The sequence below is a fragment of the Hyaena hyaena genome, unplaced genomic scaffold (assembly GCF_003009895.1).
Source record: "Hyaena hyaena isolate Hyena2069 unplaced genomic scaffold, ASM300989v1 scaffold_35, whole genome shotgun sequence".
NCBI lineage: Eukaryota > Metazoa > Chordata > Mammalia > Carnivora > Hyaenidae > Hyaena > Hyaena hyaena.
The window spans coordinates 1,761,838-1,778,639 of NW_024080667.1; the positions used below are offsets into that span (position 1 = coordinate 1,761,838).

At 59.8% G+C, this 16,802-nt stretch overlaps 1 protein-coding gene across 1 annotated transcript; it reads left to right on the top strand.

Annotated features, from left to right (window-relative positions):
- The first annotated feature begins 299 nt into the window (after positions 1-299).
- Positions 300-16,272, top strand: EFHD2 (EF-hand domain family member D2). Its single transcript, XM_039229000.1, has 4 exons — positions 300-686; positions 12,259-12,406; positions 13,596-13,730; positions 14,654-16,272. Exons 1-4 carry the CDS (start codon positions 373-375, stop codon positions 14,783-14,785), a joined length of 729 nt encoding a protein of 242 aa, XP_039084931.1. The 5' UTR covers positions 300-372; the 3' UTR covers positions 14,786-16,272.
- The last annotated feature ends 530 nt before the right edge of the window (positions 16,273-16,802 follow it).

Sequence of the window (16,802 nt, forward strand, 5' to 3'; positions counted from 1 at the left end):
ATGGATCCGCGTCCTCCCCGCCTCGGTCCCGGGCCCCCAGCCCGACCTCTGCCCCTCAGCTGCCACAGCGCACTGGAGAACGCGGTGGATTTTTACGGGGGCCCCAACCACTACCCGGGGGCAGCGGCGGAGGGGTGCACGCCACCCCGCCCCGCGCCCTCGAGCCCAGGCGGCGGAGCCCCGGCGCACGCGGGCCGCGCAGGGCCGGGCGCGGGGGCGGGGAGCGGGCGGGCCCCGCGCGGGGCCTAAGTCCCACCCCCGGGGGCGGAGCCTGGCGCCGGGGAGTGTCAGGAAGAGGAAGAGCGCGGCCAGAGGCGGTGCGGGCGCGCGGCGAGCAGGGGCCGGGCCCAGGCGAGCGCCGCGCGGGCCACCATGGCCACGGACGAGCTGGCCAGCAAGCTGAGCCGGCGGCTGCAGATGGAGGGCGAGGGCGGCACCGAGGCCCCGGAGCAGCCCGGGCTGAATGGGGCGGCGGCGGCGGCGGCGGCGGCCGGGGCGCCTGACGAGGCGGCCGAGGCGCTGGGCAGCGCGGACGACGAGCTGAGCGCCAAGCTGCTGCGGCGCGCCGACCTCAACCAGGGCATCGGCGAGCCCCAGTCGCCCAGCCGCCGCGTCTTCAACCCCTACACCGAGTTCAAGGAGTTCTCCAGGAAGCAGATCAAGGACATGGAGAAGATGTTCAAGCAGTGAGTGCCCGCCCGACCCGGCCCCCTACCCACCCACCCCGCGCGCCGGCCTTGGGCTCCGAACCCCCCGAACCCCGCGCCCCGCGGGACCCCTGCTGCCAGCTCTGCGCCCCCGAACCCCGACACACCATGAGTCGCGACCCCACGGCCTCTTTCATTTAATCACGAGGCTTCAGGACCTCCTCCCCACCACGCGTGTGAGTCTGGCGACCCCCAGGCCCTGGCGCGCGACCCTCTCCTCCTGGTGACGCGGTCCCCAGTACACCTGACGCGCGTACTCGGTGTGGGGGACCGCGCGGCTCCTCTAGGCAATCCCGAGTCCCCTCGAGCCCCCCACTACCACCATACACAGGAGTCTGAAGATTCTGGGTCTCTGGCCTAGGACCCCTACCCAGTTAGTGAAGCTTCCCCTCGCCACCCACCAGACACCGAGATTTGAAGACCCTGTGGCCTCCCGTTCCCTCTCCCTAGCTACTCGAATTCCCCCACCCCCCCCCCAACACCCTGGTCGAAACACCCCCCCCCCCAACACACCCCTCAGCTCTCAACAAAGGTTCATGTTCCCTGCACCCCGGACCATACACATTGTTTGCATTGAGGTCCTTTCATTTCCTCTGCTTATCTCAGATGCCCCTCAACATAGGTTCTGGGCAGGGACCTCCCTCCTCTTCCCCTCCAGGTATTCAGCATCTGCCAACAAACTGATCAAACACCCTTCAGACCCTCCCACCCCAACCCCCATCCACTCTGCTTATCCAGGACCCCTGTCCTTGACCCTCAGGTGGTCTCCCTAGGGAGAGACCCCTCCACCCCAGCCCCCCACTCTGCAGGTATGTACCACCCCCCATCCTCCCTTCAGAGCTGAGACCCCTCCTCCCTCCACAGTGTCCCCCCTCCTCTTGCCCTAAGCCCCCACCCCCAGAAGCTTTGCAGTCACTGCCCCCCCAAGAGCCACCATTCTCCCTCCTTCCCACACTGTGTTCCCTCTTACCTCCCACACGGGGTTCCGACACCCCACACCTTCCTACCTAATTTGCCTGGCTGTTCTCACCCCTCCCCTTTCTTCTATGTACTTCTACACACTGTGCCCTTAGCAGAGTGGACAGGCACCCCCAGGCCTGTGGCTCAGCCTTCCCCACCCCACGCCCCCCAAAACTTAAAATCTCTGTGAAGAGGCTAAATGGTCCCCTTCTGGTCCATCCCTGAGAACATCCAGTTGGGACTGAGATGGACCGTCAGACTCTTCACAACCACGGTCTTGGGGAGGGGGGAGGGCGGCGGTGGTAGTGGTGGAGCGTTGAGAAAGCTCTCAGCCCCCTTCCCTTTGGCACCCTTCCCCACAGCTTGTTGCCCAGCCCCTTTTCTGGCCTGGAACAGCCCAGGGTATGGTCTGGAGTGGAGAGGTGTTGGCGCACCTTGACAGGGCTGGACGAGGCTGTGCGCCCAAGCAGCAAGCAGGAAGCCCAGGGACAAGGTGTTTCACAACCCCTGTAGCTTGAGAAAGCTCTTGCCCACTTCTCGCAGCTGCTGCTTCTGCCTCTGGCCACAACGCTTTGTTTCCCAGACCTGTATGGCTGGGAGCCCCATACTCCTCCAAGGGTCAGCCTGGGGGTGGGGGGAGGGGGCGGGCTGAGTCCTTTACCTGCCTCTGGACCCTGAGGAGCCAGCTTCTTTGACTCCAGGGTCTTTGTTGAGAGTCCTTCTAAAGTTTCTTCTAAAGACTGGCCCCACCTGGAGAGCAAGATGTCCAGGATTCCAGCCCAAACTGATAGAAAGCTCCTTGAGCCCAGGGCTAGGTATAGATACCTTCACTGTCTTGGAATTTCCTTGTGGAACCTGCCCCCTGCCCAGAGGTCAGGGAGTTCACAGAGATTGTTCAAATGCAGCCCCTCGGCTATATCCTCAGGAGCTCCTCGATTCCACCCAGCACCCCCACATCTAGAGCTAGAGCTATCACCACCGAGGCATAGTTGAGCAGTCTGGGCACAGAAGAGTTAAATAGCTTCCCTAGACCACACAGCTAGAAAGTGATGGAGTCAGGATCTGAACTCAGGTCTCTGACTCTCAAACCCATGTTCCTCCTTCTGGGTTTTCCATCCCAAACATCTGCTTCCGTGTGGAAAATGCACTTCAACACCCGCTTCCGTGTGCGTGGCTCATTTTCCACCTTGTGGACCCGCCGCTGGCCCGTCTCTCTCTCCCAGAGTCCTCTTTCTCTTGGGTTTTCACAGCATTCCTACACCCCGCCAGGGGAAAAAAAAAAAAAAGACAGAGCTCTTTGGGAGAACCCATGCACCCCCAAAATGATCCGGATCTTGGGAGGCTGCACGCAGCTTGATCAGGAAGACGCGTGACCAGAGCAATGGCCTTGAAGCTGCCTTTGCAAGCAAACTCACTTGGTAGAGAGGCCGTTTGGGGGCGTTCGTTTGACAAGGTTGATTTTGATGAAGTTAGAGGGGACCTTAAGCCCTCCCAACACCCCTGCAAGCCAGCTCTTGGCACCAAGCGGTGTAGGGGGCAGGAAGGGGCCAGGGAGCTGCACTTCTAGGGAAGGAAGTGCCGCCCGCTGGGGGCCCTGGCAAGGATAGAAAGCTGCCCGTTTTGTATTCAAGGAAACAAGGCTTCTCTGTGGCAGCCATCCGAGCTGCGCCGAGTCCCGGCCGGGAACAGCCACCGCACAGGCTCTCATGGAGGAAAAAAAACCCTGTTCTGCTTCTGCTGTCCTGTTGGGGCTGCGGCCTCCTGGGTCCAGGCAGGGCCCTGCTGAGAGACCCCCACCCTGATCTCCAGCTCCCTGGCAGGGAGGAGGGTTGCCCCGCCCTCCTGGAAGCTGTTCACCAGGGCCCAGGGCAAGAGATAAGGCAGAAGGAACTGGGGCTGGCCTTCCTGGGAAGGCAGGAGCTAGAAAGACCCGTCTTGAGTCCTGACTCTGCCCCTGAATTAGTCTGTTTCCCCTCGCTGGGCTTGAGCCTCCGCATCTGTAAGAGGAGCAGGCTGGACCCAGCAATGACTTCCCTCTTTCTAAGGGGTCCTGAACCCTTTGGCACAACAGACTGCCTCCCAGGGTCTTCCGGTTCATCCACTCGGTGTCTATCAGCTGGACGCCTCCTGAGGAGGGAGACAGAAGGAGCATCAGGGAGATTGAGGGAGGCAGGACGGGCTAGCGGCCATCACTGACCTCACGACCCAGCCGTGCAGGTGCCGGCTGGGAGAGACCCCGAGGGAGGGCTCCAGCCCTTCCCCCCACTTTACGGAAAAGGAAACTGGGACCCAGAAAGGTGTGGTGGCTTGCTTGGGGTCACAGGGAAGTTCCCAGTGGCTGAACCAGAGCACCCCGGTCTGTCCGCTGAGGATGGTGGTCCCTGCTTCTTGGGGCGGGGCTGGGAGGAGGGGACACCTGTAGAGGGCTGGCCTGGTGCCCACATCCGTGGAGCCTGCTTCCTCAGTCCTCCCTCCCCAGGCGGCCCCAGGCTGCCCCAGCCCCTCTAACCCTTCTCCCCACCTCTCTCTCTCTGCCCGTCCATTCAGGGCTGTTTCTGGAACCTTCCAGCCAAAGGGGAAATGGTATGATCCCACAAAGCCTCAAGGGGGCCCACGTCTGGGCCAGCAGCAGCTTGCATGAGGCTCTGTGGGGTTTTGTAAGTGGAGACCTGCCCAAGAGGTAGGCAGCCGTGTAATTCGGAACCTGCCGTGGAATCTGAGGAATATGCCCTAGTTCCCTGCTTGGCCAGCCTCGTCCCCAGATGCTGCGTCTCATGACCCCTCCTTGCATCAGCGAGGCAGGCTTCCCTCTCCTTCTGGATGCCTCTGCCCTCCCCTCTTCTCCGTTTGCTCCTCCTCCATGTGTCCCCTCAGACCCTGTCCCTCACAGCACCTCCCCCCGGCGTCCTTCCTGAAAGACCGTATTAGGCACAATAGTTGAGAGCAGGGCCTTCAGGGCCGGAGGCCCTGGCTTTGAATCCCAGCTATGGGTCTGGGACAAGGCACTTAAACCTTCTGGGCCTCCGTTCCTCACCCCAAAACAGGGAGAGTACTTCCCAGGGCTGTTGTGACGGACTTGGCACAAAGTAAGCACCCTTAAGTCCCCGCCACCCTCATCCCCAGCGCTGGCGACAACCTCACGCTTTGGGCAGAAGTGACGGGGACCCGGCCCAAGAGCTCCTGCCTTTTCTGTTGCCAAACAGACGCTCTGATTGACAGCTCCGTATGGCTTTCATAAATAACAAAAAATGGGGAAACGAATTCATTATCACTTAATTACGTGGAAGGCAGGTGGCAGAAGAAAAGGAGAGCGCAAAGAACACTCCGGAGTGATTCAGAACTGGGGCTCCAGCGCCCATCTGTGCAGCTGGGTGGCTCGGGGCAGGCTGCCCAGCTTCTCAGCCTCAGTTTCCCCTGGGCTAGACACCCTACCTGGTAAAGTTCAGAGGATTCAGTTTAAAAAAAAAAAGTCCTGACCCTTTGTAAAGAGTCCACCGTCGTGTCCAGCCTGTGGGCTGTTAAAAACATAGATGACTTGGGGCGCCTGGGTGGCTTAGTCGGTTGAGCGTCCGACTTTAGCTTAGGTCATGATCTCGCGGTTCGTGGGTTCGAGCCCCGCGTCGGGCTCTGGGCTGACTGCCAGCTCAGAGCCTGGAGCCTGTTTCAGAGTCTGTGACTCCCTCTCTCTCTGACCATCCCCTGCTCACGCTGTCTCTCTCTCTCCTAGAAATAAATAAAAATAAAAAAATTTAAAAAAAATAAAAAAAACAAACAAACATAGATGACTTGGACAAACATAAACTCCATTCATCTGAGCATTCCTCAGGCAGATATTGTATTAAGTGTCTGCTGTGTGCGAGTTCTAGGGAATCCAGGGAAGAATATAGTTCCTGCCGTCAGGAAGCTTTAAGTGTCCAGAAGAACAGTAGTAGAGAGGATGGACCTGTGGCGCTAGAAATGGTCCATTTCTTTATTCCTACCACGAGGACAAACACTCTCATAAGAGATGCCACAATGATGCTCTCCCTGCAGCCAGCCCCGTCTCCACACCCTCTCCTCATTAAATGGAGCTACCGAGGCCAGTTGCTCCCAAAGGAGCCCATGTATATATTTCAGGAATTGAATCAAATCTAGACAACAGCACAGTGAGGTGGGCACTATCAGTATCCCCATTTGCCAGATGAGGACACTGAGGCTCAAGGGGGTTGAGTCATTTGTCCAAGGTTATAATAAGTAGCAGGGGCAGGGTTAGAAGCAGGTCTGCCTGTGGGAGCTCCAGAGGCCAAGAGAGGGCTGTCTTGGTGGATGGGGGCTAGAGGGGGATCATAGAGCCTCGCCGGAGAGCCCTGGGCCTTGTGGGTGGCCGGGGTACAGCCAGGAGCCTGGCTTTCTGGGAAGACGCCACACCCCTGGGGAGGGAGGGTTTCCTGAACTTAGTGCTCACCCTCTGCTCTTCCTACTTCCCTTCCCGCTTCTGAGTCACTGCTCCCCTCCCCCGCCTGGGGACTTTTGGTTCCCCTTTGGTCTGCACCTTCCTGACTGCCTTCTCCCGTCTATCCGTCTGTCCGTACCCTCTGGGTCCAAGGCCTGGCTTCTGCTGTGAGAGTCCGGGCTCTGGGAGACGAGGCCCTGCTGCCCCAGGGGAGGCCCTTTAGCAAAGCCAGGCTAGCCGGAAGGAGGAGGCAAGGCCACGTTCTGAGATCTCAGCAGGGACAGTCCCCACTCCCTCCTGGCAGCTGAGCTCTCTCTGACTGCGGAGCAGCCTTCACCTTGGCTGACTTCCGCTTTTCAAGGACTGCAGAGAAGCCCGAGTCCCGTGCCAGGAGAGGGCAGCTAGAGTCTCGTGGAGACCCTCAAGTGACTGAGACCAGGGCCACTGCCGGCCCCCTCCCTCCTTGGCACTTTGCCTCTTGTTCAGTCCTTTTACAACAGCCCATGAGATCATACCCACTGTCTTCACAAACGAGAAGACTGAGTCTCACAGAGGCTCCATGACCCGTCCAGCATCACACAGCTATAGTAAGGAGCAGGGACGGCATGTGAACTTGGGTCTGTCCAGCTCCAACTCCCTCACTCCCATGGGACCCGGATGGGGCAGCGTCAGCATCACCCAAGCGCTTGTCAGAATTGCAGCTGCCCAGGCTCCACCCGGGTCCACCCCCAGGCACCTCCCGACTCTTGCCTGAGATTTTCCTACAGGTAAGGCAGGTCTGAGCAGTAAGGGAAGAAGTTAAATAATAAACACTAGGCTGTATTAGACACTCAGTGAATGTTCTTTGCAATCACTGTTGTAATAATAAGTATTATTAAGAGCGAGCAGAAGGAGGCAGTGCGGCGATTACAGGCGGGACACCCACTGCTGACATTACAAGCCCGAGGAGATGATGCTCAGTGTGCGGTGGTTGAACCCAAGACTAGGAGGCCCCAAGCCCTGACAGCCCCCATCAGATGGCCATCAGCCCCGGGGGGGGGGGGGGGGGGCCATGACCAACATTCGTGCACTCGCACACACGCACACACGCACACCCTCTCCTTGGCTGACATGGCAACAGATCGAGTGCCCAGTTCTGCAGATAGCACTGGAGGAAGTGGTGAGTGGCCGGGCATTCCCCTCATGAGTCAGGCGGCCTGGGGGCAGGGAGTGCAGGGGCGGGGGTGCGCAGGACCCCATGGGCGGGGCCAAGCAGCTATCTGGAGCATGTGGGTGGCCACCTGCAGAGGGAGGTGGGCAGGGCCAGCTGGCTGTGACAGGGAGCAAAGCCAGAGTTTGCTGTTGTCCAGAACTTTCCTGCCTCAAGGGACCTGCCTTCCCATTCCATAGGACAAAGCAGCTAGAGGCCTTGGAGCCGCTTGGGGTGGACCAGGCCTGTGAATGCCGAGACCAAGGCCAGGTGGGCCTGGGGGGTCCTTGGCCCATAGACACCACCCTCTCCAGCTGATTGTCCTCCTGGGGACCCCCAAGGGCAGAGGAGCCACCCACAAAGGCCTGGGTTAGGAAGCAAAGGGACAAAATCAGGGCCTCCTGTGCCCCCACCTTCCCCTTCATTCTGCTATCAGACCCCAGAGCACTGCTGGCGGGTGGGGAGGCTCGTGCTGACCTTCACAGATGGCTAAGCGTGTGGCCTCCAAAACCCTTCCCAACTGGAGATTACTCTAGATTCACAGGTGTGTAGACATCAGGACAGGGCACGGCAGTGAAGAGCATGCATGTTTCATTAACTCAGGGTTCGGATCCCAGCTGTGTCCCTGACACCCGTGGCCTTGGCCAAGCCACTTCCTCCCTGTGCCTCCATCTCCTCATCTGTAACACAGGGATATTCAGGCCTGCTTCACAGCGTTCTTGTGAGGGTCTGATACAGACCCTCAGCGTGGTGCCTGCCGCATAGTAAGTGCTCAGCAAAGAGGAGCCACTAAGGGTAATATCGTTAGGAAGCAGAGACAAATCCTGGGCACCGTATGCTGTTAAGAGCCAGCCACTGCCCAGCGCCGTGCCCCCTGGTTATCAGAACGGGGCGGGGTGGGGCACGCGGGACCTGCTCCCTGCAAGGAGGCAAAGTCTGCCTGGGTGGTGGCTGTCAGCTCCGCCCCCGGGGGGGGTAGATGGGAGGGGCTTTGTCCCCAGCATCCGGGGTGGCAGCTGAGAGCCCTGCCCGCCAGAGAACTGTTCAGGGGAAGGCGGGCAGGAATGTGGGCTCGGTGCCAGGGCGCACAGCCTCCCTCCAGTGCTGGAGCAAAGTACTGAGCTCCCAGCCTGCGAGCTTTGTTGCCAGTCCCGCCCAATGGAATCGGCCCTCCCAGGAGAGCCCCAGGCCAGGCTCCCAGCCCAGTGTCCCCCCACCCTGTAAGCTTGAGAATTCAAGACCCTCTATGGGCCCTGGAAGAGGAAGGAGGCAGACAGACAGGAAGGAGGAAAGCCTCCCGCTTTCAGGATCCTGCAGCCCACCAGCTGTGTGACCCTGGGCTGGTTGCTGCCTACTCTGTGCCCCAGTTTCCCCTACACAACCTGAAGCAGATAGACCAGGCTGTGCAGACACATCTTGTGTACTGACTCTCTTTTCCTGGTCCCTCTGAGCCACCTGCACCCTCAGTTCCAGCTCAGGGAGAGAGCCGATGGATGAGAGGGTGTCCCCCAGCCAGGGGGCATCGCCTGTGTTGCCAGTCATCCACCTGCTGGTGGCACGGTGACAGCCCCCTCCCCTTTGTCCCTTCCTTCCTGTGAGAGGAAGGACAGAGTAACCCAGGGCTGAGGCTCCTCTCTCCCTCTGCCCAGTGAGGGAGCGAAAGCCTCCGTCCTGTCTGACCACCTCCCTACGTGGTGGGATCTTGCAGTCGGACCTAGTGGGGGAAGCAGTGGGAGCCTCAGAGGCAGGGGAGGCACGTGGTGGGGGGGGGCCCAGATCATCTTGCCCACCCCCTGCCTCCAGACCAGCATGCCGCAAGCATTTCCTCGCAGCCATGCACCATCCAGACCTGTGCCCAAGGGAGAAGCTCTTGTATTTTTTTACCATTTTCATTCTTACCAGCCCCGTTTTTATGTTACATATGCAAAGTACTTAATGTATCTGACACATAAAAGTCCTCAGTGGCCACTTGTACAATGAAATTAGCCGGCTTTAAGCATCTGGTATGGACTAGGCATTTGATGTTCATCTTCTCATTTAATCTTTAATCCTAAAGGTAAGGTAGTAATAACAATGCTTCTATTATTATTACTGTCGTTGTTATTGCCCATCGGCTCTATTCAGGTGCTTGCCGTGGGCCAGGCTCTATGCTAGGAACCTACTTGGATTGTCTCTGTGCCTTTGTCCTGACATGGGTCCTTTGATCTCCTGGATGTAAATGGGGACATCGGGGTTTGTGGGGTCAGGGGACTTGACCAGGGTCAGCCAGCCAGCCAAGTGGCAGATCTGGGGTTTAGATCCCAGTCAGTCTCAGCAGAGTTGATGTGGACATAGAACCTTCAAGGCCATCTTGGGTCACATTCACCCTGGCACCTGTCTGGTCCAGTGACCCGGAGCCCACCTGCCTCAGAGCCCCGGGCACATGGTATAAGCCTGCTGCCCACAGGCCCGAGGGTCACAGCCTCACCCCGGTGTCTCCTCCTCAGGGGGACCCAACTCCTACCTAGCCCCTGGCCTCTCCCTGACCTCTGTCACCTCCTCCTGGTGATTGATCTGCTGGCAGTATGGCCAGTCCCTGCATTGTCCCCTTGGGGGCCAGAGCTTGTCCGGGACAGAGTCCAGACCCAGTAATTGATTGACCTTTGATTGATGCAGGCAGCGGTTCAAGCCGCAGCCTAGCCAGGCCCGGGAGCTGCCAGAGACCAAGAAATACCGAGTCCAAGTCTCTGTCCAAGTTCAGACACTTTATCTGCACTTCCTCTGAAACTGAGCTACCCCCAGCAGCAGGAGAGGTCCACACACAAGAGCAGTAAATGAAGCTGGCGCTCAGGGGTGCAGGTGGACCGGCAGCGGGAACCATAGGGATGGGGTGTGAGTCCTGGCCGGCTGGGTACCGAGGCAGCACTCTCACCCCCTCACCCCTACGGTTCTTGTTCCCTGGCCAGTCACATGGGGAAGTAATCCCGACCCCAGAACTGCTGAGCGCAGACGCTGTAAAGGAAGAAAAAAAAATGCCTGGCACATAGTAGGAGCTTAATAAAGGTAACATTTCTGGAGTCAGCTCGGTGTGCCAGGCACTGTGCTAAGCGCTTGGCATGTATGAGCTCGGTCAGTCCTCACGGTGACCCTGCAGGAGAGTCCCCATCACGCCTTGGCTGGAGGCTCATGAGGCAGCTCTGCCGGAAGCCAGGCAGTCTGTCCCCAGCCCTGACATGTCATCGCTGACTTTTCACTGCCGTCCAGAAAATGGTGGGGTTTTGTTTCCCCGAATGGCACAGCACCATCCATGTGACTTGCCCCAGGAAAGGCTGACCCCCTCCCCAGGCTGCCACTGGGGGTCCTGCAGCAGCCCCTCACTAGACTCCCAAGATGGAGGGGCCTCTGCTCCCCCACTCAGGGCCCCTCCAGCTTCACGTGGAGCCGGGGATTGTAGGCCTGCCTGACCCTCCCGAGGCCCACAGTCCTCTACCACATCCTCTCGCGTCGGCTTCCGCCCCAGCCAGGGCACTGCCCGTGGGGACCTCTGGCCCATCTGTCCCCAACCCACCCTCCCACCCCTGCGGGGGACAAAGGCTTCAGAACCCTGGGGTCCTGCGGGCTGCGTCACTTCCAGCCCAGACCCGTTTGTGAACTCTACCCCTTGCACAAACACCCTGCTCCCAGGACACGGAAGCGGGCTGGGCACAGAGCCAATGTGCAGCCTTATGAGCCCGTTTAGGAGCAGGTTGAGGAGCTGGGCTTCCGCTCCTTTCCTTTACTGCTCTGTGACCTTGGGCAGGTCACTTAACCTCTCTGAGCCTCCATTATATAATACAATTATTATGGGGATTAAGTACAATAAAGTTCCAGGCACAAAGACAGATTGTAAAAAGTGGCTTCTATTGGTCGTTCAAGGTCATGCAAAGCTTATATAGAACTAGAGAAGGGGGAAGGGAACTGGGAGCCCTGAAGAAGGCACAAAGATGAACTAAGTATTTATGTAGGAGCTCCCAGACCAGGACATAGGTTTCTGCAGCTCAGCCCCTCAATGTCACTCTACTGTCACCAACACTCACCCCGCCAGCTTGAGGCCTGGGGACTACACAAGGTTTCTTTAGGCTCAGAAAGCCCATTTTAGCCCTGAGACCACTCTCTTCCCAGGAGGCAGTCCGGGCAGGTGTTTGGTTAGCCTGATGAGAGGCCCCGTCGAGTCTGTGCAAACAGTGCCCACATCCATTATGCTGTGACATACACACGTCCCCAGCCAGGGGACAGGGCCTGAAGGCCATCTCTGACCTAGGCACTTACCACAAGGAGGCCAGTCAAGAGAGACATTTAGACAACCATACACACACACACAGTCCCTGTGTCTGCTGGGCCGTTGGTGGAAGGAAACAGACCTGAAATGTGCAGGCACACTTTTACCGCATTATCAATGTTCCGGCCCTTTCCGGCCACCCAGCTACATCCCTGCCACTCACTGCAGACACCTTGCACAGGCTGTTCCCTGAAAGCTCCCCAGGCCACCTCCCAGAAAACTAGAAGTGGACCTCGGTTCTGTGGCCTCTGGCCCTGCCCTGTGACATGTGGCACCTTCTGCCTCTCCTGGGTGGGGGCAGGAGGAGGAGAGAGATGGGGCCAAGATGTCCCTCGAGCGCCAGTACAGATGCTAGGCTGGCCCTGGAGGTGACATCAGAGCCCCCCCACCCCACCCCTGCAGTCTGTACCCCCAGGGTTCTTGAATTCTCTCCCCCTACTGGTTCACATCGCATGCAGTGCAGGGAGACTGTGGCTCCACCCACAGCGTTCCACATGTAAGAGGCTGCAAGCCATGTACAGAGTCCCCCGTCATCAGAGGTAACCAAGCAGAAGCCACAGACTGGGAGCCCATTCCAGCTGTAATAGGACAACAGGCTCCTTGCACTGTGGTGCTCTGACCGGTCAAGTGCGAGGTGTCAGGATGTCCTTAGCCTCTCTCATCCCTCCCACAGGTACGACGCCGGCCGGGACGGCTTCATTGACCTGATGGAGCTGAAGCTGATGATGGAGAAGCTCGGAGCCCCGCAGACCCACCTGGGCCTGAAAAACATGATCAAGGAGGTGGACGAGGACTTTGACAGCAAGCTCAGCTTCCGGGAGGTGAGTTGGCTCCCCATGTGGGCAGCAGTGGGGGGCAGGGGGGCTGGTGCTTGACTTTTGAATGGCTCCTAGTTGGCCAAGGGAGGCTTCAGTGGGGATCCTAGAGCAGCCACCAGGGGGATTCTGCGGTGCCTGAAGTGAGAAGGAGGGACATCCATTCCCTCATGTAGTAAGCACTTATGGAGTGACTTCTGTATACCTGACCCTGGGGGGTGCGCTTTGGAAGTCCAGAGAAGGGCCTCGAAAGGCCTCCAGGCTCCGAGGGTCCTGGAGTGAGGCAGGGCGGGGGAGACCCAGGGAGTGGAATGGCAGGGTGCTGTGACACAGGAGAAGAGGGGGACAGACGGAGGAAGTGACCTGCGCTGCCGTCCGAGAGGGGCCAGGCTCTGCGCTGGGTGACTTCACACCCTGGATCTCACTCAGTTCTCACTCTAGGACAGGAGCCGTGGGCAAGCCTGTTCCCTGGAAGAGGAAGGGGAGGCTCACAGTCTGATAACAGGAGCACTGGACCCCAGGCACAGAGGCCCAGTGACAGGGGTGGCCTCCCTCGGAGAACTAGCAAGAGGCACAGAGGAGGCAGGGCAGGAGAACGGTGTCGGGGGACGAGTCCGGGAAGGAAGGTGCAGGCAGTGCAAGATGATGGTGCGGAGCCAGGACACGGGTTCAAACCCCTCTTCCGTCACTTTCTGCCGCTGAGATGTGGGGCAAGTGTTTTCCTTGCTCTCAGTCCTCCTCATTCTATAAATGGTCACAATCGCATACCTTTAGGACTCAGTAAATGGAACTTTTCAGTTGTTTGTTTATTTGGGGGGATGGGAGGAGAGAGAGAATCCCAAGCAGGCTCCGCATTATCAGCACCGAGCCCGATGCAGGGCTTGAATTCATGAATCACAAGATCATGACCTGAGCCCCCCAGGCGCCCCGTAGTAAATGGAACTTTTGAACAGATTCGATGGGGAACAGTGGAGACAAAGATACGAGGTAGGTTGGGGCCTCTTCGTGGGACCTGAACATAGACCGAGAGGCCTGCAGTAGCCCCAGATCCTGGGAGAGCAGCAGATGGGTCGCCTTGCCTCCCATTATACAGATGGGCAAACTGAGGCCCAGAGCTGGGAGGCAGAGAGCCCGGACCTCTGGCCTCTGGCCCCCTGCCCCTCCCTGACACCTCGTGCCGTTTTCCCTGCCGCAGTTCCTCCTGATTTTCCGCAAGGCGGCGGCCGGGGAGTTACAGGAGGACAGCGGGCTGCACGTGCTCGCCCGCCTCTCCGAGATCGACGTCTCCACTGAGGGCGTCAAGGGGGCCAAGAGCTTCTTCGAGGCCAAGGTGAGGAATCGGAGGCCGTGTGGGGCCCAGGGGGGCGGGGGCCCCTGACCCTGGCGCGAGCAGAGGCGGGGTGGCTGGGGTATGACGGGACCCTGAGTTAGCGCGAGGGTCGGTGCTCCTCCTTCCTGTCCCCGCTGAGGCTGCAGACAGGAGACAGGACGCGGACGCCTGGGCGGGGCCCGCAGCGCTCCTGGCTTCTGTCCCCTTCCACCCAGGCCGCGGTCCCTTCCAGCCTTTCCCCTCCCTCCCTGGCCCCCGGGCGGGCGACGGGCACCCACCTTCAGAGCGGGCGTGGACCCCTTTGGGCTGCCCCTGACCGACTAGTCCTTGAACGGGGGCCCAGGAGACAGCAGGGCAGGCCCAGCCCACGGGCCTCTCAGAGCCCCCGCCCCGCCAGCCCCGGCCTGGAGGGAGTGCGGGCCCCAGAGGCCACCCCCGCACACCGCACGCAACCCGTGCCACACACGCTCATGGGGAGGGAACCAGCAGAGCTCCTGGGTTCCGCCCCCCCCCACCCCTGCAGGGCACCTGCTTTTCCCGCTCTCTCTTCCCGTGTCAGCTAAGAACGTCCCTCCTGAAGGCCGCCCCCCACCCTGGGCTTCTGGGGTTGATGGGCTGTTTCATGGCTCATCACAGGCACCCGGTGTGCGCCTGGGCTTCTCGGGACAGGAAACGAGACAAGAATAGCGACATCCAAAGCCTCCCTCCCCCCCAGGACTCAGTCTAGGCAGCAGCCACCAGATGCACATCCAGGCTTCCCACCTGCTCAGCGAGTCCCTGAGATCAGTTATTGAGCACCAGGCTCAGAATGGAGAAACTGAGGCCCGGGGCCAGAGCTAGCGAGAGCTGCACATGGGCCGGCAGGAGACATGGGGGCCGATCCCTCCCCCGCCCTGACCCACCCTGTCCTCACGTGGTGGCAGGTCCAGGCCATCAACGTGTCCAGCCGCTTCGAGGAGGAGATCAAGGCGGAGCAGGAGGAAAGGAAGAAGCAGGCGGAGGAGATGAAGCAGCGGAAGGCGGCCTTCAAGGAGCTGCAGTCCACCTTCAAGTAGCGAGGGGCTGCGGCCTGACCGCTGGCCCCGGCACCCCCGGCGCCCGGTCTGGCCCGCAGGGGCAGCCGACCGGAGGCCAAGCCTGAATCCCGGGCTCTGTCTGAAGGGACCATACTTAAAACCTAAAAAGTCTGTGAACGGAGCCAGCGGAGGGGTGTCCGAGGCGGCCCTGTGCAACCCCCTCCTCCCCGCTCCCCTCCGCTGCTCCCGAGGCCGTGACCCCAGTGCTGGCTCCTTGCCTGGCCCAGCCCTCCCAGGCCATTCCTGCGTGTCTGTCACCCCCAGCTGCCCCTCTGCCTGCTCCGAGCCTGGCTCCCGGTCGTGGGGTGCTCCCTGCCCCGGGTGCCTGCCCTCCACCCGCTCTCCTCCCCTCTTCCCAGAGGCCCCCCCCCCCCCGCTCTTAACCTGCAGGCACACCGCTCCCGGGGCCCTTCAAGCCACTTCCTAGACTCGGGGAGGACAGGTAGCAAGAATCGGGCGGCTCCCACGCTGCCCAGAGCTCGACCTGATGGGCCGATCAGAGGCAGGAGGGCTCCCCCCCACCCCACCCCCCGACAGCTGTTCCCCAGCCCCTGCCTCCTCTCTGCCAGAGGGGAGGGCACTTCTCTTTCAGCGAAGGGACCCAGGCCCTGGCACCCCATGCTCGCCCAGCCAGGCGGGGTGAGGGGGCGGCTGTGCCCATCTACCTCACGGGCCCACACTCTGCTGGCCACGCCATGGATCGTGGGCAGGAAAGGCTCTGGGGGCAGAAACGCCATCCCCTAGTCCCCCTGGAACAGCCAGAGGGTCCCAGGGGCTCTGGAGAGAGCAGGGTGGGGAGGAGGGACTGGCCCCTTCACTGGGAGGGAGACTAGTGCTGGGGTCCCTTCTCCAGCAAGCGTCCAAGAAGTGCTTTAAGTGGTTTGCACGGACCCAGCAGCCAGGAGCAGGGGTCTCGTTTGACCCTTCCACGCCATCCTTCCCCAAGCGATGTGCACCACCTTGTCACCAGCGATGGGACCCGTCCCACCCACCCCCTGAGGAAGCATGGGGACCCCAGCCCTCCATGTGCCCATCCCCCGATGGGCTGCGGCCAAGCCTGGGCCACCAGCCCGGTCCTGCCCAGCCCCCGGTGCGCTCACTTCCGTGTGTGCGTGTCCGTGTGTGCGTGTCCGTGTCTGTTGCCGTGTCGTGAAACTGTGCCCGTCACCCAGTCCAAACAAGTGAACGGCCGTCGAGGCCACGGTTATGCAACTTTCGGTGTGTGTCATGACGTCACTGCTTTTTAAACACGATAACTCTTTATTTTGGTAAAATGCCTCTAAGAGTCCACAAAACCCCTGTTGGATTTGCAGAGGTTTTATTTTTTTGGCCTTAGAATCTGCAGAAATTAGGAGGTACTGACCCCAGTGCGGCAGCCTTGGCCCGGAATTGCGTTTGCCTTAGCGGATATGTTTATACAGATGAATATAAAAAGTTCTTTCTCTTTGGCTTCTCGCTTTTTTTTTCCCCTCCCTTCTCACCTTCCCCCAAAGAAAGCTACTTCTTCATTTGGTGGTACAATTATTTTTTTTAACTAAAATAAGATAAAATTCTATATTCTTATGCGTGTGTGGTTCTTGTTGGTCGGTGGAGGAGGGGAGGGGCTGGGAAGGCAGGGGACGATGTCACCCGGGTGCTGGGGCAGCACGTGCTCAGGTGGCCCCCGTGTCATGTCAGGGGCGGGGTGGGGGGGGGAGTCTTTCACCAGGGGCTGCTCTAAATGCTGTAGCTCATATATATATATACACATATATTTACTAATTTAATCCTCACAATGAGCCCATGAGGGAGTGCTGTTTTATTTCCCAGAGAGTCTCCCAGAGGCACCCAGGCTGGGGGGTTGGGGAGGGGGACAGGAGGCAGGTCGTCAGCCCACAGCCCGTCCCCTGCCTCCCCCACCCCCACAGTGCCCAGCCACCCTGCCGGGCAAATTCAAAGGAAGACCGGCACCAGGAATGGCACCAATACTGTGAGGGTCCTAGATGGGTGCACCTGA